At 27.6% G+C, this 25,608-nt stretch overlaps 1 protein-coding gene across 1 annotated transcript; it reads right to left on the reverse strand.

Moving 5' to 3' along the window:
• Positions 1-1,043: 1,043 nt before the first annotated feature.
• LOC111612360 (histone-lysine N-methyltransferase, H3 lysine-79 specific-like) lies at positions 1,044-19,151 on the reverse strand. The gene is made up of 3 exons (XM_023361950.1): positions 18,997-19,151; positions 13,322-13,434; positions 1,044-1,228 (listed from the first exon to the last, which is right to left on the reverse strand). The coding sequence occupies exons 1-3, from the start codon at positions 19,149-19,151 to the stop codon at positions 1,044-1,046; spliced, it is 453 nt and encodes a 150-aa protein (XP_023217718.1).
• Positions 19,152-25,608: the final 6,457 nt, after the last annotated feature.

Below are 25,608 nucleotides of genomic sequence, written 5' to 3' on the forward strand. Positions count from 1 at the left end.
TTAAAAAGCAGAAAAACACTATATTCTATTATAAAAATGCTAAACAATATCCATACCAGATCATTTATTTTGACTAATTTTACATTAAACTGAACGGTGTTTTCATTCATTAACATGCAACTAGCACCCATAACAAACCAATCAGTGTCATTTCACACGATAGAAAACAGTTAGAATAATGGTTGCAGAATATAAAACAACTGCTCATTTATCGATTTATTTTATAATGAACAATTTAGTAGGAATCCACAACCTGACCTATTAAAGTGACGAAAAAAAGGGGGACAACCTTACACAAGACGCTATGAAATGTGTTTCAAAGTGTGTAACATCCAACTACAAGCTGTCACATTGTCCTAACATTTTTGTGTTTCTAAAATGATGGATGACTTTTCATCTATCGATTGGTATCCGTTGTAATTCTACCAAAAACTTAAGCTATAACAACATAACTCTTGGAAAATCTATATATATATGTGTGTGAGTAAGAATGAAAAAAATATATATCAGCCAGCTTTATCTACGTTTATAAGAGATAAAAAGAAATAAAAGCCTCGAATTCCCTTCATAGTTTAGTTATCGTAAAAATCTTGAACATTCCATACAGTTTCAAATTGTTAACATTCTTCTTACGCTATCCACATTTAAACTTTTTTCCCCTTTATTCTTCTTTTCATTTATTTATTTTTAAACTTACATAAGGGATCGTAATTTAAAAATTCAATTGTTATATTTAAATAAAGAATATATATATATTATACAGAAGAGAATAGAGAAGTGGAGAGAAGAAAGAAGTGAGAAAAGAGAAGAGGAGAAAATAAGAAAGAAGGATTTTTATCATATTATATATATTATTTGATATAGATCCTTCTATCTTGTTTTCTGTTTTATTTTTGTCTTCTCTCTAGTCTCTTCTTTTTCTATTCTATCCTTTTCTCTATTCTCTTCACTTCTCTTCTCCTCTTTTCACTTTTATTCTCTTCACTTCTCTCTTCTCTCCTCTTTTTTTAAATTCTTTTCACTTTTCTCTTCTCTCATCTTTTCTATTCTCTCCTCTTCTCTATTCTCTTCACTTCTCTCTTCTCTCCTCTATTCTCTTCTGTTTTCTCCACTTCTCTCTTTTTTCTACTTTCTCCACTTTTTTCTTCTCTCCTCTTCTCTATTCTCTTCACGTCTATCTTTCCTTCTCTTCTGCTCTTTTCTCTTTTCTTCTCTTCTCCATCTTCTCCTCCGAAATCAAAAATTCAGGAAAAAAAAACAAATAAATAAATAAAAAGCCATCGAATTTTTATACAGTCAAACATCCGAACAACGTCATAGACAGAAATACAAAAAAAAAATGGCCGTTGTTTAGAGGTGATTCTTTATTGGACATTCGACTGTACATAAATATATATTTAAATTTCGTCAACAATAACAATATTTAATTTGTTTCCTTAAACTACATTTGATCGCCATTATAAACATATTTATAATTTTGGTTTTAAAAAAAGGAATAAAAAAAAATTGACATTTTTTTGGAGAAAGATAAAACTTAAAAACGATAAAATAAATTCACGAAAATTTCTTATTCAAATTTAACAATTCGGGGTCAAATCTTTTCTCCATCTCAAATGTTGGAACAGTTGGAACAAGATTATTTACCAGTAAATCGGTCGTTTACCTGACATCGGATTTTGGGTAATGATTCAATAAGTCAAACGAAAATCCGCTCAAATGGTCCAGAGATTCCTTTGTTTTGTTAGAAAAAAAAATAAGGTTATGGACCACCCTCTTTTATCTATTTACAGTTAAACCAATTGTAGAAGGAACAATGATTATATAAGTGACCTTTCAGGGATGGAATTTATGGTAAGGGAAGATATGCGATATCACAAATCGAGCTACTTTTATCAGTAAGCTGCTTACATTTATGTGTGATTTTTATATAAATTTCCATTGTTTATGACTAAAAAAACACGTGAGGATACGTAATAATACTCCAGGAGACTCGTAAGCGTAATAAGATTAGAGAAATTCCATCCTTAAATTTCTCTATCCACAAATAAATTGTGTTCACCTTAATAAATATAAGTTATATCTTAGAAAAAAAATATATATATATTTTGCAAAATATTAATTTCCCTTCTTTCAATTAACAAATTAAAAATTTAAAATAAAATAAAAATGTTAATTAATGTTAAAAATTAATTGATTTTCTCGAGTAAATCATTCGCAGATTAAGTAGTAAATAAGATGATAAATTATGGAGAGTTGAACTTTGAGTTAAAATATTTTTATATAATTATTTATTATATTATTATATTAAATTTTCTTTGATATAAATTCGTGTAAAATATATTCGCGAATTTAATATGAAAGTTAATTTTCTAGCTTGAAATATGTTAAAGTTTCAAAATGAAAATTTTCTCTACAATTAAATACTACAACTCTGTTGAATGGTGTCTGAGAATTATCCGTTTAAAATGTTTATATTTAGTTAATGTATCTAAAGAATTATACGTTTATATTAAGTTACTTATTAAGAATTCCATTCTAAACTCCTGGGATGGATCGTTAGAGTGAGAAATTCGTCTCAATGTTCTGTTTGCATGGAACTGATCCTTGTCCCTTTCATGTGTCACGCCTTATATCCTTTAACTTACAATTCTAAGCCATTAAGTATGTCTAAGAATATAAATTTTTCACGTTAATGATAGCTTACACATACACAAACGAAGACGTCCTGACTAAAAAAATAACGTTGCTAATCAATAAAAATTGTATATAAAACACGAAAACATTAATATTTATCTTTTATTTGTAATTTACTTTTAAGCTTTAATTCCAAAACAATCCAGTAATTACGTGTTCGATACAATTGTAAATATCGTGAAGAAAAATCTTGATTTTGAAACTGTATTTCCTCAAGTGACTGAAGAAATGAAAGTAGCACTTGTTGTAAGTAAAAACGTTTAATTAATATAAGTAATTAATACTGTACAGCGTTTCAATTTGCACTAATGTTATTATAGTAACTTGGTCTGTTCTTGCTATTTCTAGAGCTATGACATTTATCTATCAAATCTATATATATAACCCATTCAACTGTCCGTCTGTCCCATAACCGTTTGAAAACAGACACTAGAGGCGCCACTATCGTGTGTCATATTTCAAACATTCAAATTAACAATTTTAATTCTTATTTAAATTAACAATATAAATGTTTATTATTCATGTGGCCAATAAATTATTATTTGGTCAATATAACAATATAAATAATTCAGTATATTTGTAATAGGAATTTATTATTTTAGGGGCTTATATATGTCTCTTGAAGGGTCGCGAGTAGGACTATGGTTCCTTTGACTTTATTGTTAATACAGGGGTCTACGGTTTGAGGGTTCGCCACCTCTTCATTCGGAGGGTAAATCTTACCATTCGGATTTTAACAGAGCTGTAGAGCATATTGATAGGAACAAAAAAGTCAAAGGAACCGTGCCTCATGGAAATTTGTAAAGAACGCCCACTAGGGGGCGTCCCAGGCTACTAGTACTATATAAACAGTTATGACACGTGTCACTTTATGNTTTTTTTTTGTCCCCTCCTTTAGCATATTTTTATAATAAAGTGAGTCTTTCACGAAGAATTCCTTATTCAAATATTTACAACGCATTCGGCAGCATTAGCACTCACGATAAGCTTTATAATAAAAGACTTAAGAGCAATCAAAACACGAACGAATTGCCAAGTGAATTCGTGTTTTGTTTAGGATTTATACTGCTTCACTTCGCATTACCATTCTGAAACTTTATGATAAAAATGTAATTTTAGGATTATGACTTTATATTTACAGTTTTATTCGTTAATATATAAGTCTCATAGCGAACAATTAGTATGAGTTTTATGTTTAGGATTAGCTTTTCTTATTAAGGCTTTATGAGAATCAATGTAATAAAGTCACTGGACTTAAATGAGAAAATAAATCAGTTGATCTCTATTGAGTGAAAGTTGTATAATTCATTGCTTTATATTTATTTACAAGTTAAACTGAGATGCGGATAATCTTTCCAGATTAATGTGTGATAATGCTGTCTTTTTGTTTTTTTTTTTAATTTAAAAATTGAATATGAACACTTTAGCTATGTTGGGCTGCAATTTGAATAAATTAAAAATATTATTAAAATTGTAAACTGGAATTTTGACGATCTCACAATAAAATAATTACTCGTTATAAGTTTTATTCTTAGGAAATATAGAAGATGTAACGATTTAATTCTGTTTTCTGGATCCATAATTCAGTATTATTGTATATGATCCTATAGAGAATCCATTATTTATATAACAATAGAAGATGAAAAATATGTATGTTGTAAAGTCAAAGCTCTATCTTACAGTTTTAGTTTACGAATTTAAATTAGATTTTTTCGATAAATTCTTTAATGAAGGATTCAGAATCTATCCTTGAAAAATCCTTCATTAACACGTGTAGAATCCGTTTAGACTGAATACGATTTATTAACGTATCCTTGTATATCCCATTATATTTAAAATTACATTACATAAATCTAACAAATGAAGTATAACTTAGAATTTAACCTTAAGGACACGATGTGAATTTCCAATACCTTTTTCTGTACCAATACTAGAATTTATGCTATTTATCTACTATTATTGTACAGCATTTTTTTAACTTTATACTTATAAAGGATGTACCTAACATTCTTTATAACGATATAGGTGTGCAATCACTGCAGCATGGGTAGTAGGGCCATGCTTTTATTAGAACATCACAATTGAGTCGTGACTTTTACACGTGATGGAGAATTACACCATTACAAATCTTGCATGACAAGTTATTTCCACATTAACTTTAACATTTTTTGAATCGTCTCTCTATTTTTCATTTTAAATTTAAACACACGCTTCCTTACTTAATTAAGCTAAACTCTGAAATAATTTCTTCCTTTCTAGATCGAAATTCCCTTAAAGCTACGTATTGATTCTCTTATTTATTACTGTATATATATATATATACCCTGCTTTAGCTAACATTATGAATGTAGATTCCACGCATTCTTAACCCTAAACTCGGGCCCACTATAGATATCTTACGACAGGGTTGCTAAGGTTTATAATAAAACAAACAGTTAAATATATTTATAGTATCTGTTAATACACATAATGCTTAAAATGAAATCTCGTGTAGACACAAATGCAACGAAATGAAAATTTTCCTCATTCATTTACGAAACTGTGCAACAGCAAAGAGTAAATTATCACATCTGTCACGGAATTGTCACGCAACGAAACGCATTGCACGTGACATAGGTACAGATTTCTTCTTTATCTTTTAATACAAACTAAATGATTTATAGATTATATAAATATGTATATATTTTATTTCACTATTTTTAAAATTACTAAAGAGTTTACATATTAAAAATATATGTAAAAATAAAATGTCTCATCATTGCTCATTTCCTGTACGAATTTATCGAAAAATTGATGGCCGATTTAATAAATTTAAGTAAATTCTATTTTTAAATATATATATATATATATATATACATAATCAAGAAGAAAGTTTTTGTTTAAAAGAAGACAATAAAACAATTAATGACTTATTAATGAATTAATTGGAGTAAGCTGAGATAATTTACAACCAGTTTCTTAAATTTAATATGTTTATTTTTGCATTTTTGAATTGAATAACAATAAAATAACATTAAAAAAAAACACTTTTGGAATTCCACAAGTATCTTACATTAGAAAGAAGACAAAATGAAGAAATTAAACATGTAATTGTAGTTTTTGATGTAATGCTGATAGTTTCAGAATAAAAACTTGTTTGTTTTTACCTGATGTAACTCTTGTTTTTTAATGTGCCCTCTAGAGAAGGGTGTATAACCTCACTTAAACTGACATCCCAGTTTTTGTTATGTGGAAATATCTGATTTCGTGGTCTCCCCAGATAGACTGACATGCTGGTAAATCCACAAAAATACAGTATTATTTTTTTAACTTGTAAAGAAACTTTATTAAATTTTAATATATCAATTGACATTGAATTTCTTCTTGCAACAAAATACAGTATTTTATTCCTATCACTGTCCTTAAAACTACCATTGCAGGTGAAACAATAAATTCCTCACCAATTAAATGTTCAAAACAGGTGCACAGATAGATGAATCATCATTTACATTTCCTTTTGATACAAAAAGTTGTTTATTTATTGGTTTTAAGTACTGTATCCTCATTTGTGAGTTTCTGTGAATTGGAAATTTTTATACAAAAGTTACTTTATTTTGCTTTTAAGAGAATTTTTACTATTAATATACTAAAAATAAATACAACTTTTTACGAAGAACAAAAAGTTGTATTTATTTTTAGNCCCTGTAAAAATATCTTTCCCTCAATATTTCCCCTGTAAAAAGATCTTTTCCTCAAAATTTTCCCCTGTAAAAATATCTTTCCCTCAAAATTTGTCCCTGTAAAAATATCTTTCCCTCAATATTTCCCCTGTAAAAAGATCTTTTCCTCAAAATTTTCCCCTGTAAAAATATCTTTCCCTCAAAATTTGTCCCTGTAAAAATATCTTTCCCTCAATATTTCCCCTGTAAAAAGATCTTTTCCTCAAAATTTTCCCCTGTAAAAATATCTTTCCCTCAAAATTTGCCCCTGTAAAAATGTCTTTCCTTCAGCAGTTTCATGCTATACAGTGAAGCCAAGAACAGCATCATAGCTTAAGTAAATGTAAAAAAATGAAGGTTTTAAAATGTATAAACTATTTAAACACTTTACTTATCTTATTTATAGTTAATAATTGTAATATAAAACGCGATAAATTCTATTCAATTGTCAAAAATAACATTAGTACAGTTATAGTTTATATCAGTAAGTAAATAACAGTTACTAAATAAAGAACGAGGAAAGGGGTCGTAAACTAAACCAGAAACGTGTCCTGTATTCAAAAACAAATGTATGACATTCCCTAAAGAGTTGTTAAAGTTAAGGCTAGCTTAGAACCGAGTCTAATATAGATGCTGATTGCCAACATGAAGTTCTTATTATTAGCTAGTGACATTAGAGCTGATACACATTATACAGAGCATGTTCTCAGATGATGAGGATGCATTAATAGTATTTTATGATTAAGAATTTATAAGTTAAACTTTATTGAGTTAAACAATCATAAAGATACTTACTCTCAGGACTTGGAGATATTATAATTCATTCTCGTTTTTTTAAAAATATCTTTTAAATTTTGATTATAAGATCAATAAAACATATATTTTATTTTCTATCTTCTACATATATTTTAATATTAAATAACGATTCTATAATTATTTGGCTTTAAAAATGTAATTTTTAAGATAAAATTGAAGTTTTAGATGCTTTTAAATGTAACTTTAAAGTATATATTTAAAGAAAATTAGAAAAATTGACGAACTAAAATCAAAATTTGTTTACTAAAAGCATTCTAAAATAAAAATTAAAAAAAAAAAACTTTTAACGTTTTTCTTCAGAAAAATTTATTTTTTTTAGTTAAAAAATATTTTAAAAAAAGAATTATTTTACAACTAAAATACATTATTATTAGTATATATTTAATAATTATTTTCTACTTTTTATTCAAAACATCATCTATAGAATTTTATTTAAAACAAAATATAAAAAGAAATTACCTTTCTTCATGACATTCTAATCCTCCTATTAGAAAGTATTACAAGTAACGGATGAAATTTCAATATTTTCAATAGTAATTTACGTAAAAATCCTAAAGTATTTAAGAATGCAAAATAGACAGTTGGTTGTTGACAGAATAACTGTATATCTTTACTCTGTTGCTAATGTAGATGATAGATTTTTTTTCATCTTTTTTTTTCAGGAGAGGAAGAAGAGAAAGAAAATGGATCGATGCAGTCTTTATTTCAGTGTTGCTCTTTGTAAATTAGAAATCAATTATGGACAGAATAGTATTAAAAAAAAAAGTAATCAGCTAATAAATATTTATACTGTAACTCGACAATAAAAGGCTGTAAAAACTCGTACCTAATTGGTTTTTAGATTTCCCTGGATGCTTAGAGTTTTTAAAATATAATTTTTTATAATGTTCATTTGACAAATGTATTAATTTATTATATTTTACAAACCACCCTTCTAATATTTTACATATAATTATGAAAACTTTATAAAGAAACGAGCTTGTTTCACTATAATAATTTTTCCTCTGGGCTATTATGTAGATGATGTTTTCTTTATTTATCGCCTCTTAAAAGATATTCTTAGGTAATAAAGAATATTTAAAAGTTATGCAGAATACATTTACTCTTTTTAACAGTGTAATTTTAATAAATTTATAACTCAAAATTTTATATTTCTCTATTTATTTAAAGTATTATTATTACATAGTTTTTTATTTTATTTTTCCATTAAGAATTTTAAAAATTTATTTATTTAAGTCAGGTAATTGTTACTACTACAAAACTTCTTCAATGTAAACTTTATGTAATTTTATTAATAATTATAATTTTAAATAAAAAATTATTTTATTGTATAATTTAATATTATAGAAGAATAAAGATTTAAATAATAGTGCTTTAGGTGGAAGTCAGAGAAGAGAAAACAACGTTCAATCCGAATAGCTTCTTGTATAAATATTGAATGTCTTTATAAACATTAAAAATAAATATAAATAAAAGTTATATTTTATTTAAATTTTTAGGAAAAAAAAAATAGTTTATATCAAAGACAATATTTTTCTTTTCAATTTATTCTAGTTTTTGTTTACAAAAATATTTTTTCTTATCTTTTTTTTCCCTTCTTCTTCTTCTTCTTCTTCTTCTTCTTCTTCTTCTCCATCCTCCTCTTTGAATAATTTAAAAAACAATAAAAAGAATATTTTCTCATTGAAATGGCTGGAATATTTTTGATACAAGATTAAATTAAACAATGCAAAGTCGTGTTAAAACAACAAATTTAAATTTCTCTACTGAAATATTAAACAATTTCCTGATAGTGTACATTCTCTCTGCAATAAATGATTTCATTTTGTCACCGAAGTGCAGCATCTGTTATAATGAAGCATCAGAGTTCTCATCAATGTCTGATGCGTTGCATTGTAGGTGATTAGGATGAACTGTCAGGGGATAACTACTCTATAAATTCCTGGCATAGCTTCCTTATTCTGTTTCCAGTTCTGTTGGGAAGGGAAGAGAATTTCTGGGGTGTTTTATTTGTAAAAGCTCTTGTCAACAAGACACCAAATACATATACACTGAATTATTAAACAGAAAATTGAATAAATTCCATACACTTGCTGAATTTCTCAAATATTAATATTAAAAAGAATCGATATGATCTTACTAATTAAATTATTATTACAGTTAAAGATAAGCAATTAATTAGTTTAATATATACGAGAAATACACTAAGTTCTATAGTTATAACATCATTAACAGTTTTAATATTTTAATATATAGTCACATTATAATATACTGTTGTATATATATATATATATATATTATTACATTCTCCATTTTAATTGCTCTCTCGATATATTATAATCATTATAATAAATAAATAAGTTAAGTACAATTATAGTTAAAGTGTCATTATATCACTTATACAGGATATTCAACATAAATCACGTACGGTAATGTAGACGTTTCAGCTTGATTTACTTGTAAAAATATGTAAAATTTTAACTTAGAATTTTCATAATTAAGTCACGAATATGTTAAATAATTAGTTTTTGAAAGATATTTTATAAATTTTTACAAAATTTCCCTTTGGTAATTCTATCGATCCGTCATTTCGTGTAGTATAAACAACTTACATAACTGTCCACACGAATTTTCTAACAAGATTTAGGATAGGATGGTTATTTATCCTTAGCTTCGAAGGATGAAAAGTTAAAGGATCTGTCAGATTTGTTTACATTTAAATTTTCCTCAGAAAAATGAGAAAATACTAACGCCTTTTCATTTGCATAATTACTAAAATTTAATTGATGCAATTTTTCTGATGGAAGAACTTAAAATATTTTACATCATTCGTATCGTTCTTTATACATTTTTTCTTTTTTGTTTAAAAGTATAACTTGTATATAAATAAATAAATGTACAGAATTCCATTTACAAGCTCCGTTTGGTTTAAGGAAAAAAAAAATATATTATAAAGTTAACAAGTTTTATAATATTTTTCGCTTGAAATATACTGAAATAAGATTTTCGATTGAAAATTCTCCCTTTAGATTTATATAAATTATAAAATTTCTTATAAAAATACTATCTTAAAACATTAAAAATATCGTTTTTCTTCCCTCCTTCATTCGTTTCTCTTCTTACTCCTTTGATGGGATGTTAAGAGTATTAATTGAAATTCTGTTTCATCCTCCGAATTAAACAGCTTAAATTTATAGAAGAAACAAAAAAAAAAATCGATATTAATACGCTGTTATTTATGCAAAAATTCTTTAATTTCGAGCTGTTTTCAATTTATTTTTTCACTTTCTCCGATACTTTACGAAGTATCTAAGCGTTTATAATCAATTATAAGTTAGGGAATAAAAAAAAATAATAATAAAAAAGAAAAAAAATATCTTAAATATTGAAACGAATAAATCTGTAAATGCTTTATTAAACTAATTTAATTTATTATTTCTGCTCAGTTGGAGAATTAATAAGTTAACCGAACATAAAAAATGTAGGAGACAAAAAGACATCTAGACAATAAGCAGCTTTCTCCACTCATCCGTTACTTTCACAGATCATTAGATACCTTTTATATATATATATATATAGGGCCATACGTAGTATACTATATACTATAATTTTATTTTACTATGGAAGGAACCGGTCAAAGATGTCAAATTATGTACTGTGAATAGTGTCACCACGAGAATCTCGACAGTGGATATTCATGCATGGTCGATTGTTGATGCGGTGATGTATTGATGATTCTATCAGCATCCTGGAAAAAGTTTGGATTAAAAGAAAATGATAGATGACACGTGGGAAACGGCAATACATTGGTCACAATGTTGTTACTATTGTTACGTCCCATAACATTAAAAGAACCCCCCGTAGTTACGTTGTACATTTTATTTTTACAGAAGAAGCCGAAGATGAATCATTCCAGCATCAATTGTAAATTTATTTTACGCTAGATTTATCGTAACAGTTGTAAACAGGAGAATATTTTTCAAAGTTTAAGAAGAATTTAAGGAAAATTTATCGATAATTTTGATTGGTACGGGTACGTAATTAAAAATTTATACAGGTTAATTTGTATTGGTTAATTTAGAAATGTATATTTGATAATTAGGTAAAATGATTGGAAATTATGGGGAAAGAAATTCGAATGTCTTTCTAGCTTTTATTAAGTCTGTAAACGATTGTTCACATAGAGAATCGATAAAAATCCCCGAGGAAGCACAATGGCGAGAATGAGAGTGAAAGCAACAAGAAGATCTAATAATAGAAAGACGAAAATACGATAAACTAGGACTAGGTACGATTGAGTTTTCTCTTTGGTTATTTAATTAAGCAGAGAATTGTGTAGGTCCACAGAGTTTTATTTTCACGAATTTTCCAAAGTTTCAAGCTACAGAAAGTTGTAATTTTAGAAGGAAATTCGAAATTAAAATAATAAAAATGCACGAAGAAAAAGAGAAAGAAAGAAAAGGATTGAGTAAAATAGAAAAATAAAAAAAATAAAAAGCTAAATAATAAGCAAAGAAGAGGAAAGAAACGAGGCATATTCAGAGACAAAAAAAAAAGGTTAGCCACCTTTTTTTCACGAATAAATCTTGCTTTTTCCTATCTTCACCGCGCATTTTTGTGTCTCCTCGGCTCTTATTTTATCCATAAATAAGAAAAAAAAAAAACATAAGAATCACTTAGAAAAAAAATCCCTTATCGCCCTCAAATATCTTTCCCTGTTTTTTCCCTATTCAAAGTTTTCTCCTTCGACAAAGAATAGTAAAAATATGCAAAACTAAAAATAACAACCAGACATAAGTTTTTACTTTACAGGAAAAACCTGATGATATGTAAAATCGAACGACTCATCATCTTCAATATGCTTTTTCCAATCTGAAGAGATGGATGAATGGTTATGAAAGAAAAGATGAATAGCACGAGTACAACTAAGATGATTAGAGGCAACTGAAAGGTAGGAAATCCTACAACTTTAATCCTATAAATTTGTCACGTCATCCTGCAATGAGTAGCTTCTACCTATGCAACAAAATGAATGGATGTGATACACCTTGCGCTTGAATGTATCAAAACTACGTCTTTATCTCGGAAAAGTGTCACGTCATCCGACGATGAACAGTTATAAATGAGCAATGACACGCTGAATATTGAGTGTGTTTCGAGGTGTGTAAGATAATAGCAAATTTATCATAATTTAAATTTGAGGGTGGAAATGAGGAGAATATCAAAGAAGGATTTATCACGGCTTTCATCAAAACACAACGTTTTCTCTTAATGAGGTAGAAGCTGCTGCCTTTAATGAAAGTAAGTGAATGACCTATTACCTTCACTACATTTGTCTATACCAAACTGTATAATTTTTAGCTAAAAACAAAGCTGGTAACAATGTTTGAATGCCTTTACTACATTCGTATACACTAAACTGTTGAATTTTTAGAACAAAAAAGCTGGAAACTAAGCCGAAATGTTTTTATTACTTGATCTAATCACAGTTTTCTGTCTAAGATTAGCCTCTAATGAAAATAAGTGAATGACCTATCGCCTTGGTACATTTGTCTACACTAAATTGAAGAATTTTTAGGACAAGAAAGCAGGAAACAAAGCTGGAGACAAAGTCAGAATGCCTTTACTACTCGATCTAATCACAGTTTTCTGTCCAAGATTAGTGTGTAGTAGCTCACTTATACTTATCTAAGAAAGGAAATAATCCCAGTGAGAAGTAGCCTCTTGCACACATTTACTCCCCTCCGGATACATAAAACTGACGTTGGAGTTACTTAACTTTTTCTATTGTTTTCAACGAATTTCCAACCTCAGTTTTTTATCGTAATTGTTCTTCCATACTTTCGACAAATGCTTCTTGTTCTAGATATTGTTTTGGCAGGCGTAAGTAGGGCGTACAAAGTACACGACCGTGTTATCGATACCAGGAAACTGGTGATCCACATCAAAATCCATTCTCTTATCTTGGAATTCTTTGAGCAAATTCTTATAGCGCTTTTATGTTTCTAGATTATGCATATAAAACAAGGAGATTGTGATTTTATTCTAACTCCTAAAAACCATCATTTAATTCTCGTACAAAGTTTGAATCGATAGTATTCTTATGGTGAGACTCTTTTCATCGTGATTCCTTAATTCTCTTTGATCTTCTTGAGATCTTAATTCTCCTCGATTGAAACTTTTCTTGGTCGTTAATTTTCTTTGATTGGATCTTTTCTTCTTGATCCTTAATTCTCATTAATTGAAAGGTTTTTTAATTCCTACATTCTCCTTAATTGAAATGTCTCGATTCCTTGATTCTTCTCGATTCTACATTCTCCTTCATTGAAACTTTTCTTGGTTCCTTGATTCTTCTTGATTTCTTCATTCTCCTGACTTAAAACTTCTCTTGGTTCCTTGATTCTTCTTGATTTCTTCATTCTCACGACAAAAATTTTCTCAATTCCTAAGTTTTCTCTCACTGAAACTTTTCTTTTTGATCTTAATTCCTCAATTTTCCTCGATTGGAACTTATCGAACATTTAAAGACTATGACCGAATTAATTGCATTCTACATAAATTAGAAGCATTTTACTCAAATTTTTGTCAAACATTTTTAACAACCGAAAGTTTCAGAATAATTAAAAGCACTTAAGGAAAATCTTGGTATAATCATTGATCAGTTCGATGAACAGTCGAGTACATTTATCATCTTTTAGGATGTGCCATTAGTTCGAAAAGTATTTTAGAAAATCACCAATCATTGCCGTTCGGCCACTCCTTTATCTCCAAAACCTGATTATTAAAGGATGTAATAATATATTTGGAACATTTGGTCATACGCTTGTTGAAAGGTAATATTTAAACAAGATATTAAATTAAATCTTTACGAAAGAGAACTTTTGAAAAGATTAAAAGAAAATTATTTAACAGCTGATGGAGTGTAATTACTTTATGACAATCCAAATTTTTCTTAAACAAATTAATATATCATTTTAATCTTTCGCAGAAATGCTCCGGGAGGTCGACTATTTTCTCTATATAAAATCTTTGATTTCTACCAGTAAAAAACGCTTTAAGCCTTAAAAAATTTAATATATTCTTTATATATTTTTTAAAATTTATGAATTGATTTTGTGTATAAACTTAAAATATATTTTTTAAAAATTATTTTCTGGGAGTAGCGCTTAGCAACTGTCTACGAGAAGCCAAGCGAAACGGCATTCTTCATCGAAATAATAAAAGAATATTATGAAATTCTAATAGAATATTTAATTAATTATTTAATGTTTTATTTAATTTTAACAAATTTGTATGTTATTAATTGAGAGGGACGTTTAGGGGATGCGATATTGAAATACTTCATTAAAAAGAAGAAGAAAATATATCTACTTTTTCGCATTTTCTAAATCGATTTACAATTTTCTAACGTTATTTCTTGATAGAAAAGAAATTGATTTCTGTTCCAGATATTCAAAAGCATCATCCGCCGTAGGAAAATTAAGATAGGAATTTCGGCAAGAGTAATCTTTTCTCTCCAGATTCGGGTTAGAGTATCTGAAGATTGCTTCGTTACAAATCTCTCTTCTTACAGTTGCAGCATTGCCTGAAGGACCCAAGGGAAGTATTACGATTTCTTATTCGTCATCAATAGCTATTCAGACTTTCTTACGTTCGTTTCGATTTCTAACAAGAGATGGAACAGGAATTTTACCTTCTTTTGTCAACTGCGATGATTGAAAACTTTCTCCCTCTTACAATCTCTCTAAACGTTAATAAATTCATTTTCAATTCCAAAATACTGCTTAAAAATCCACTGATAATTACTTTAAATTCGAAAAATATAACAAAAATTTACCTCCAAATTCTTCACTTTAAGGATCTTGAGCTTCTTAACTCCAAGGATGCAAATTATGAACTCTACTTCATTCCAAGGATGCTGATCTTGACTAAACAGCATCGTTTACAGCAAAACATATAATAAATATTGTCTATATATTTATTTTAATGTTTTTCAATACTTAAATGCTCTTTAAATTCGAAAAATAACGCCAATTCATTCCCAACTTCTTTACTCCAAGGATGCTGATCTTGAGCTTCTTAACTCCAAGGATGCGAATTATGAACTCTACTTCATTCTAAGGATGCTGATCTTGACTAAACAGCATAATTTACAACAAAATATATAATAAATTCTGTCCAAATATTTATTTTAATGCTTTTCGCTACATCAGTACTCTTTAAATTCGAAAAAATAACGCCAATTCATCCCCAACTTCTTTACTCCAAGGATGCTGATCTTGAGCTTCTTCACTGACAAAACAGCTTTATTATCTAAAAATACATAATAAATATTGCACAGATATTTATTTTAATGCTTTTTTTCTACAAAGTAAAATATTTTTATATTAAATTCTTGAATATAAAACGAAGTATTCGCATCAGTGTCGAGTGAAGTAACTTTAGTCTATCAAAGTAAAATACTCAGAAGAGGAAAGAGAAAATTGTACACCGGAAGTGACGATCGATCCGGACGTGACGTGAACCACTAAAAGGGAGGTTTAGGATAATGGAGATCTAACAGAAAATGCAGAAAGAAAAAGTACCACTACGCTACTACTAGGTGCTTCTGTTAACACGTCTAGAAACGTGTAAAGTAATTGAAAAAGGGTATAAATTTTTAAAATTCTTAATGGAAAAATAAAATAAAAAACTATGTAATAATAAAATAAATTCGAATAATTTTTTAAAAATTATTTTCTGGGAGTAGCGCTTAGCAACTGTCTACGAGAAGCCAAGCGAAACGGCATTCTTCATCGAAATAATAAAAGAATATTATGAAATTCTAATAGAATATTTAATTAATTATTTAATGTTTTATTTAATTTTAACAAANAATTTTCCTCAGAAAAATGAGAAAATACTAACGCCTTTTCATTTGCATAATTACTAAAATTTAATTGATGCAATTTTTCTGATGGAAGAACTTAAAATATTTTACATCATTCGTATCGTTCTTTATACATTTTTTCTTTTTTGTTTAAAAGTATAACTTGTATATAAATAAATAAATGTACAGAATTCCATTTACAAGCTCCGTTTGGTTTAAGGAAAAAAAAAATAGTTTATATCAAAGACAATATTTTTCTTTTCAATTTATTCTAGTTTTTGTTTACAAAAATATTTTTTCTTATCTTTTTTTTCCCTTCTTCTTCTTCTTCTTCTTCTTCTTCTTCTTCTTCTCCATCCTCCTCTTTGAATAATTTAAAAAACAATAAAAAGAATATTTTCTCATTGAAATGGCTGGAATATTTTTGATACAAGATTAAATTAAACAATGCAAAGTCGTGTTAAAACAACAAATTTAAATTTCTCTACTGAAATATTAAACAATTTCCTGATAGTGTACATTCTCTCTGCAATAAATGATTTCATTTTGTCACCGAAGTGCAGCATCTGTTATAATGAAGCATCAGAGTTCTCATCAATGTCTGATGCGTTGCATTGTAGGTGATTAGGATGAACTGTCAGGGGATAACTACTCTATAAATTCCTGGCATAGCTTCCTTATTCTGTTTCCAGTTCTGTTGGGAAGGGAAGAGAATTTCTGGGGTGTTTTATTTGTAAAAGCTCTTGTCAACAAGACACCAAATACATATACACTGAATTATTAAACAGAAAATTGAATAAATTCCATACACTTGCTGAATTTCTCAAATATTAATATTAAAAAGAATCGATATGATCTTACTAATTAAATTATTATTACAGTTAAAGATAAGCAATTAATTAGTTTAATATATACGAGAAATACACTAAGTTCTATAGTTATAACATCATTAACAGTTTTAATATTTTAATATATAGTCACATTATAATATACTGTTGTATATATATATATATATATATTATTACATTCTCCATTTTAATTGCTCTCTCGATATATTATAATCATTATAATAAATAAATAAGTTAAGTACAATTATAGTTAAAGTGTCATTATATCACTTATACAGGATATTCAACATAAATCACGTACGGTAATGTAGACGTTTCAGCTTGATTTACTTGTAAAAATATGTAAAATTTTAACTTAGAATTTTCATAATTAAGTCACGAATATGTTAAATAATTAGTTTTTGAAAGATATTTTATAAATTTTTACAAAATTTCCCTTTGGTAATTCTATCGATCCGTCATTTCGTGTAGTATAAACAACTTACATAACTGTCCACACGAATTTTCTAACAAGATTTAGGATAGGATGGTTATTTATCCTTAGCTTCGAAGGATGAAAAGTTAAAGGATCTGTCAGATTTGTTTACATTTAAATTTTCCTCAGAAAAATGAGAAAATACTAACGCCTTTTCATTTGCATAATTACTAAAATTTAATTGATGCAATTTTTCTGATGGAAGAACTTAAAATATTTTACATCATTCGTATCGTTCTTTATACATTTTTTCTTTTTTGTTTAAAAGTATAACTTGTATATAAATAAATAAATGTACAGAATTCCATTTACAAGCTCCGTTTGGTTTAAGGAAAAAAAAAATATATTATAAAGTTAACAAGTTTTATAATATTTTTCGCTTGAAATATACTGAAATAAGATTTTCGATTGAAAATTCTCCCTTTAGATTTATATAAATTATAAAATTTCTTATAAAAATACTATCTTAAAACATTAAAAATATCGTTTTTCTTCCCTCCTTCATTCGTTTCTCTTCTTACTCCTTTGATGGAATGTTAAGANGAGGAGAATATCAAAGAAGGATTTATCACGGCTTTCATCAAAACACAACGTTTTCTCTTAATGAGGTAGAAGCTGCTGCCTTTAATGAAAGTAAGTGAATGACCTATTACCTTCACTACATTTGTCTATACCAAACTGTATAATTTTTAGCTAAAAACAAAGCTGGTAACAATGTTTGAATGCCTTTACTACATTCGTATACACTAAACTGTTGAATTTTTAGAACAAAAAAGCTGGAAACTAAGCCGAAATGTTTTTATTACTTGATCTAATCACAGTTTTCTGTCTAAGATTAGCCTCTAATGAAAATAAGTGAATGACCTATCGCCTTGGTACATTTGTCTACACTAAATTGAAGAATTTTTAGGACAAGAAAGCAGGAAACAAAGCTGGAGACAAAGTCAGAATGCCTTTACTACTCGATCTAATCACAGTTTTCTGTCCAAGATTAGTGTGTAGTAGCTCACTTATACTTATCTAAGAAAGGAAATAATCCCAGTGAGAAGTAGCCTCTTGCACACATTTACTCCCCTCCGGATACATAAAACTGACGTTGGAGTTACTTAACTTTTTCTATTGTTTTCAACGAATTTCCAACCTCAGTTTTTTATCGTAATTGTTCTTCCATACTTTCGACAAATGCTTCTTGTTCTAGATATTGTTTTGGCAGGCGTAAGTAGGGCGTACAAAGTACACGACCGTGTTATCGATACCAGGAAACTGGTGATCCACATCAAAATCCATTCTCTTATCTTGGAATTCTTTGAGCAAATTCTTATAGCGCTTTTATGTTTCTAGATTATGCATATAAAACAAGGAGATTGTGATTTTATTCTAACTCCTAAAAACCATCATTTAATTCTCGTACAAAGTTTGAATCGATAGTATTCTTATGGTGAGACTCTTTTCATCGTGATTCCTTAATTCTCTTTGATCTTCTTGAGATCTTAATTCTCCTCGATTGAAACTTTTCTTGGTCGTTAATTTTCTTTGATTGGATCTTTTCTTCTTGATCCTTAATTCTCATTAATTGAAAGGTTTTTTAATTCCTACATTCTCCTTAATTGAAATGTCTCGATTCCTTGATTCTTCTCGATTCTACATTCTCCTTCATTGAAACTTTTCTTGGTTCCTTGATTCTTCTTGATTTCTTCATTCTCCTGACTTAAAACTTCTCTTGGTTCCTTGATTCTTCTTGATTTCTTCATTCTCACGACAAAAATTTTCTCAATTCCTAAGTTTTCTCTCACTGAAACTTTTCTTTTTGATCTTAATTCCTCAATTTTCCTCGATTGGAACTTATCGAACATTTAAAGACTATGACCGAATTAATTGCATTCTACATAAATTAGAAGCATTTTACTCAAATTTTTGTCAAACATTTTTAACAACCGAAAGTTTCAGAATAATTAAAAGCACTTAAGGAAAATCTTGGTATAATCATTGATCAGTTCGATGAACAGTCGAGTACATTTATCATCTTTTAGGATGTGCCATTAGTTCGAAAAGTATTTTAGAAAATCACCAATCATTGCCGTTCGGCCACTCCTTTATCTCCAAAACCTGATTATTAAAGGATGTAATAATATATTTGGAACATTTGGTCATACGCTTGTTGAAAGGTAATATTTAAACAAGATATTAAATTAAATCTTTACGAAAGAGAACTTTTGAAAAGATTAAAAGAAAATTATTTAACAGCTGATGGAGTGTAATTACTTTATGACAATCCAAATTTTTCTTAAACAAATTAATATATCATTTTAATCTTTCGCAGAAATGCTCCGGGAGGTCGACTATTTTCTCTATATAAAATCTTTGATTTCTACCAGTAAAAAACGCTTTAAGCCTTAAAAAATTTAATATATTCTTTATATATTTTTTAAAATTTATGAATTGATTTTGTGTATAAACTTAAAATATATTTTTTAAAAATTATTTTCTGGGAGTAGCGCTTAGCAACTGTCTACGAGAAGCCAAGCGAAACGGCATTCTTCATCGAAATAATAAAAGAATATTATGAAATTCTAATAGAATATTTAATTAATTATTTAATGTTTTATTTAATTTTAACAAATTTGTATGTTATTAATTGAGAGGGACGTTTAGGGGATGCGATATTGAAATACTTCATTAAAAAGAAGAAGAAAATATATCTACTTTTTCGCATTTTCTAAATCGATTTACAATTTTCTAACGTTATTTCTTGATAGAAAAGAAATTGATTTCTGTTCCAGATATTCAAAAGCATCATCCGCCGTAGGAAAATTAAGATAGGAATTTCGGCAAGAGTAATCTTTTCTCTCCAGATTCGGGTTAGAGTATCTGAAGATTGCTTCGTTACAAATCTCTCTTCTTACAGTTGCAGCATTGCCTGAAGGACCCAAGGGAAGTATTACGATTTCTTATTCGTCATCAATAGCTATTCAGACTTTCTTACGTTCGTTTCGATTTCTAACAAGAGATGGAACAGGAATTTTACCTTCTTTTGTCAACTGCGATGATTGAAAACTTTCTCCCTCTTACAATCTCTCTAAACGTTAATAAATTCATTTTCAATTCCAAAATACTGCTTAAAAATCCACTGATAATTACTTTAAATTCGAAAAATATAACAAAAATTTACCTCCAAATTCTTCACTTTAAGGATCTTGAGCTTCTTAACTCCAAGGATGCAAATTATGAACTCTACTTCATTCCAAGGATGCTGATCTTGACTAAACAGCATCGTTTACAGCAAAACATATAATAAATATTGTCTATATATTTATTTTAATGTTTTTCAATACTTAAATGCTCTTTAAATTCGAAAAATAACGCCAATTCATTCCCAACTTCTTTACTCCAAGGATGCTGATCTTGAGCTTCTTAACTCCAAGGATGCGAATTATGAACTCTACTTCATTCTAAGGATGCTGATCTTGACTAAACAGCATAATTTACAACAAAATATATAATAAATTCTGTCCAAATATTTATTTTAATGCTTTTCGCTACATCAGTACTCTTTAAATTCGAAAAAATAACGCCAATTCATCCCCAACTTCTTTACTCCAAGGATGCTGATCTTGAGCTTCTTCACTGACAAAACAGCTTTATTATCTAAAAATACATAATAAATATTGCACAGATATTTATTTTAATGCTTTTTTTCTACAAAGTAAAATATTTTTATATTAAATTCTTGAATATAAAACGAAGTATTCGCATCAGTGTCGAGTGAAGTAACTTTAGTCTATCAAAGTAAAATACTCAGAAGAGGAAAGAGAAAATTGTACACCGGAAGTGACGATCGATCCGGACGTGACGTGAACCACTAAAAGGGAGGTTTAGGATAATGGAGATCTAACAGAAAATGCAGAAAGAAAAAGTACCACTACGCTACTACTAGGTGCTTCTGTTAACACGTCTAGAAACGTGTAAAGTAATTGAAAAAGGGTATAAATTTTTTAAAAATTATTCGAATTTATTATTTAAAAAAGGGATTTTTATGTAAAAAAAGTGTTTAAATTTATCAAATCCTCGAAAGAAGTTAGATTTTATTGATAATCTTTGAAGAAAAAGCGTACTTTTTAAATTAATTTCTTGTTAAAATCTTCATCCTAACTTGTAACAAACTTAATAATTTTGTTAGAATATTCCAAATCAAATTATCCGATGTTATATATTAAAAAAAAGTGTCGAAATTTTTAAATAAATTTACCAAGAAATCAAATTATTTTATGAAATATTGTAATTAAATTTTTACTTAGTTTCTCCTTCATATCTCCGCATCTTTAATCGATACAGCATCGTGTTCAATGATGAAATTTGTAATTCTACGTTTCGTATTTTATGCCTTTTTAAAGCGAATTTCCTCTAGTATAACGTTTCTCAACCTCCTACTCCTTCATCCTTCTGTGTGCAGATTCTCAACCTTTTTTGGGTGGTACGCGTACAACCGGTTGAGAATTGTTAGTCTAGTGCATAATCTTCATGCAAATTTTTGTATGTTTAATAATGAATTTTCATGTCCGTCACGTCTTAAAGTTAAAACTTCATTAGTACCAACTTTACAAGTTTACAATGTTCTTTTATTGTTCGTTTCTTTCCAAAATCTTAAGAGAACTTCTAACTCGACTTTTTTCTTATTTATTATTAAGTAATTTATATTTTTCTCAGTAAACTGTCTGCATGTTAGATGTAGTTTAAAATAAATATAAGTGTTACTCTAGAAGTTTTCTTTGTTACGCGCGAAGTGTCCGTAACGCAGACTTTCTAATTTACATAATTTTTTCAGCTGGTTATTTTAAAGATTTATATATAGTTTTGGGGAAATTTATAGGTAAAATTCGAGATATATCCCTGGAAGATTCTTTCAATAGTTTAAATATGGAGAAATTCATAGTTTAAGGGGGAATTCACAGGGAAAATTCAAAGATATAACCCCTAAAAAGTCCTTTGAATAGTTTAAATATAGAGAAATTTATAGTTTTTTGAGCAATTTATACGCAAAATTTGGGAATATAACACTGAAAAGTCGTTCGAATACTTTAAATATGTATAAAAGAAGCAGAGGAAAAGAGTTAAAATATTCCTTAAAAATTTTATTAAATATTTTCAATATTGCTTCAGCCATTGATGTATAGATGTTTTATTTAATTTTAACAAATTTGTATGTTATTAATTGAGAGGGACGTTTAGGGGATGCGATATTGAAATACTTCATTAAAAAGAAGAAGAAAANATTATAATCATTATAATAAATAAATAAGTTAAGTACAATTATAGTTAAAGTGTCATTATATCACTTATACAGGATATTCAACATAAATCACGTACGGTAATGTAGACGTTTCAGCTTGATTTACTTGTAAAAATATGTAAAATTTTAACTTAGAATTTTCATAATTAAGTCACGAATATGTTAAATAATTAGTTTTTGAAAGATATTTTATAAATTTTTACAAAATTTCCCTTTGGTAATTCTATCGATCCGTCATTTCGTGTAGTATAAACAACTTACATAACTGTCCACACGAATTTTCTAACAAGATTTAGGATAGGATGGTTATTTATCCTTAGCTTCGAAGGATGAAAAGTTAAAGGATCTGTCAGATTTGTTTACATTTAAATTTTCCTCAGAAAAATGAGAAAATACTAACGCCTTTTCATTTGCATAATTACTAAAATTTAATTGATGCAATTTTTCTGATGGAAGAACTTAAAATATTCAAAACATCATCTATAGAATTTTATTTAAAACAAAATATAAAAAGAAATTACCTTTCTTCATGACATTCTAATCCTCCTATTAGAAAGTATTACAAGTAACGGATGAAATTTCAATATTTTCAATAGTAATTTACGTAAAAATCCTAAAGTATTTAAGAATGCAAAATAGACAGTTGGTTGTTGACAGAATAACTGTATATCTTTACTCTGTTGCTAATGTAGATGATAGATTTTTTTTCATCTTATTTTTTTTTTCAGGAGAGGAAGAAGAGAAAGAAAATGGATCGATGCAGTCTTTATTTCAGTGTTGCTCTTTGTAAATTAGAAATCAATTATGGACAGAATAGTATTAAAAAAAAAAGTAATCAGCTAATAAATATTTATACTGTAACTCGACAATAAAAGGCTGTAAAAACTCGTACCTAATTGGTTTTTAGATTTCCCTGGATGCTTAGAGTTTTTAAAATATAATTTTTTATAATGTTCATTTGACAAATGTATTAATTTATTATATTTTACAAACCACCCTTCTAATATTTTACATATAATTATGAAAACTTTATAAAGAAACGAGCTTGTTTCACTATAATAATTTTTCCTCTGGGCTATTATGTAGATGATGTTTTCTTTATTTATCGCCTCTTAAAAGATATTCTTAGGTAATAAAGAATATTTAAAAGTTATGCAGAATACATTTACTCTTTTTAACAGTGTAATTTTAATAAATTTATAACTCAAAATTTTATATTTCTCTATGTATTTAAAGTATTATTATTACATAGTTTTTTATTTTATTTTTCCATTAAGAATTTTAAAAATTTATTTATTTAAGTCAGGTAATTGTTACTACTACAAAACTTCTTCAATGTAAACTTTATGTAATTTTATTAATAATTATAATTTTAAATAAAAAATTATTTTATTGTATAATTTAATATTATAGAAGAATAAAGATTTAAATAATAGTGCTTTAGGTGGAAGTCAGAGAAGAGAAAACAACGTTCAATCCGAATAGCTTCTTGTATAAATATTGAATGTCTTTATAAACATTAAAAATAAATATAAATAAAAGTTATATTTTATTTAAATTTTTAGGAAAAAAAATAGTTTATATCAAAGACAATATTTTTCTTTTCAATTTATTCTAGTTTTTGTTTACAAAAATATTTTTTCTTATCTTTTTTTTTTCCTTCTTCTTCTTCTTCTTCTTCTTCTTCTTCTTCTCCATCCTCCTCTTTGAATAATTTAAAAAACAATAAAAAGAATATTTTCTCATTGAAATGGCTGGAATATTTTTGATACAAGATTAAATTAAACAATGCAAAGTCGTGTTAAAACAACAAATTTAAATTTCTCTACTGAAATATTAAACAATTTCCTGATAGTGTACATTCTCTCTGCAATAAATGATTTCATTTTGTCACCGAAGTGCAGCATCTGTTATAATGAAGCATCAGAGTTCTCATCAATGTCTGATGCGTTGCATTGTAGGTGATTAGGATGAACTGTCAGGGGATAACTACTCTATAAATTCCTGGCATAGCTTCCTTATTCTGTTTCCAGTTCTGTTGGGAAGGGAAGAGAATTTCTGGGGTGTTTTATTTGTAAAAGCTCTTGTCAACAAGACACCAAATACATATACACTGAATTATTAAACAGAAAATTGAATAAATTCCATACACTTGCTGAATTTCTCAAATATTAATATTAAAAAGAATCGATATGATCTTACTAATTAAATTATTATTACAGTTAAAGATAAGCAATTAATTAGTTTAATATATACGAGAAATACACTAAGTTCTATAGTTATAACATCATTAACAGTTTTAATATTTTAATATATAGTCACATTATAATATACTGTTGTATATATATATATATATATTATTACATTCTCCATTTTAATTGCTCTCTCGATATATTATAATCATTATAATAAATAAATAAGTTAAGTACAATTATAGTTAAAGTGTCATTATATCACTTATACAGGATATTCAACATAAATCACGTACGGTAATGTAGACGTTTCAGCTTGATTTACTTGTAAAAATATGTAAAATTTTAACTTAGAATTTTCATAATTAAGTCACGAATATGTTAAATAATTAGTTTTTGAAAGATATTTTATAAATTTTTACAAAATTTCCCTTTGGTAATTCTATCGATCCGTCATTTCGTGTAGTATAAACAACTTACATAACTGTCCACACGAATTTTCTAACAAGATTTAGGATAGGATGGTTATTTATCCTTAGCTTCGAAGGATGAAAAGTTAAAGGATCTGTCAGATTTGTTTACATTTAAATTTTCCTCAGAAAAATGAGAAAATACTAACGCCTTTTCATTTGCATAATTACTAAAATTTAATTGATGCAATTTTTCTGATGGAAGAACTTAAAATATTTTACATCATTCGTATCGTTCTTTATACATTTTTTCTTTTTT

This window comes from Centruroides sculpturatus, unplaced genomic scaffold, assembly GCF_000671375.1.
Source record: "Centruroides sculpturatus isolate CEXI.00-Female unplaced genomic scaffold, Cexi_2.0 scaffold146, whole genome shotgun sequence".
NCBI lineage: Eukaryota > Metazoa > Arthropoda > Arachnida > Scorpiones > Buthidae > Centruroides > Centruroides sculpturatus.

Excerpts from the sequence above, each read along its gene's own strand:
- LOC111612360 (XM_023361950.1), bottom strand. The coding sequence starts at position 19,151 with ATGAAGAAATCAAGAAGAATCAAGGAACCAAGAGAAGTTTTAAGTCAG. Across the intron at positions 13,435-18,996 it reads ACATTTCAATTAAGGAGAAT|GATCAAGAAGAAAAGATCCA; the intron begins GTAGGAATTAAA and ends ATGAGAATTAAG. Across the intron at positions 1,229-13,321 it reads AAGGAATCACGATGAAAAGA|GAGAAGATGGAGAAGAGAAG; the intron begins GTCTCACCATAA and ends TTGATTTCGGAG.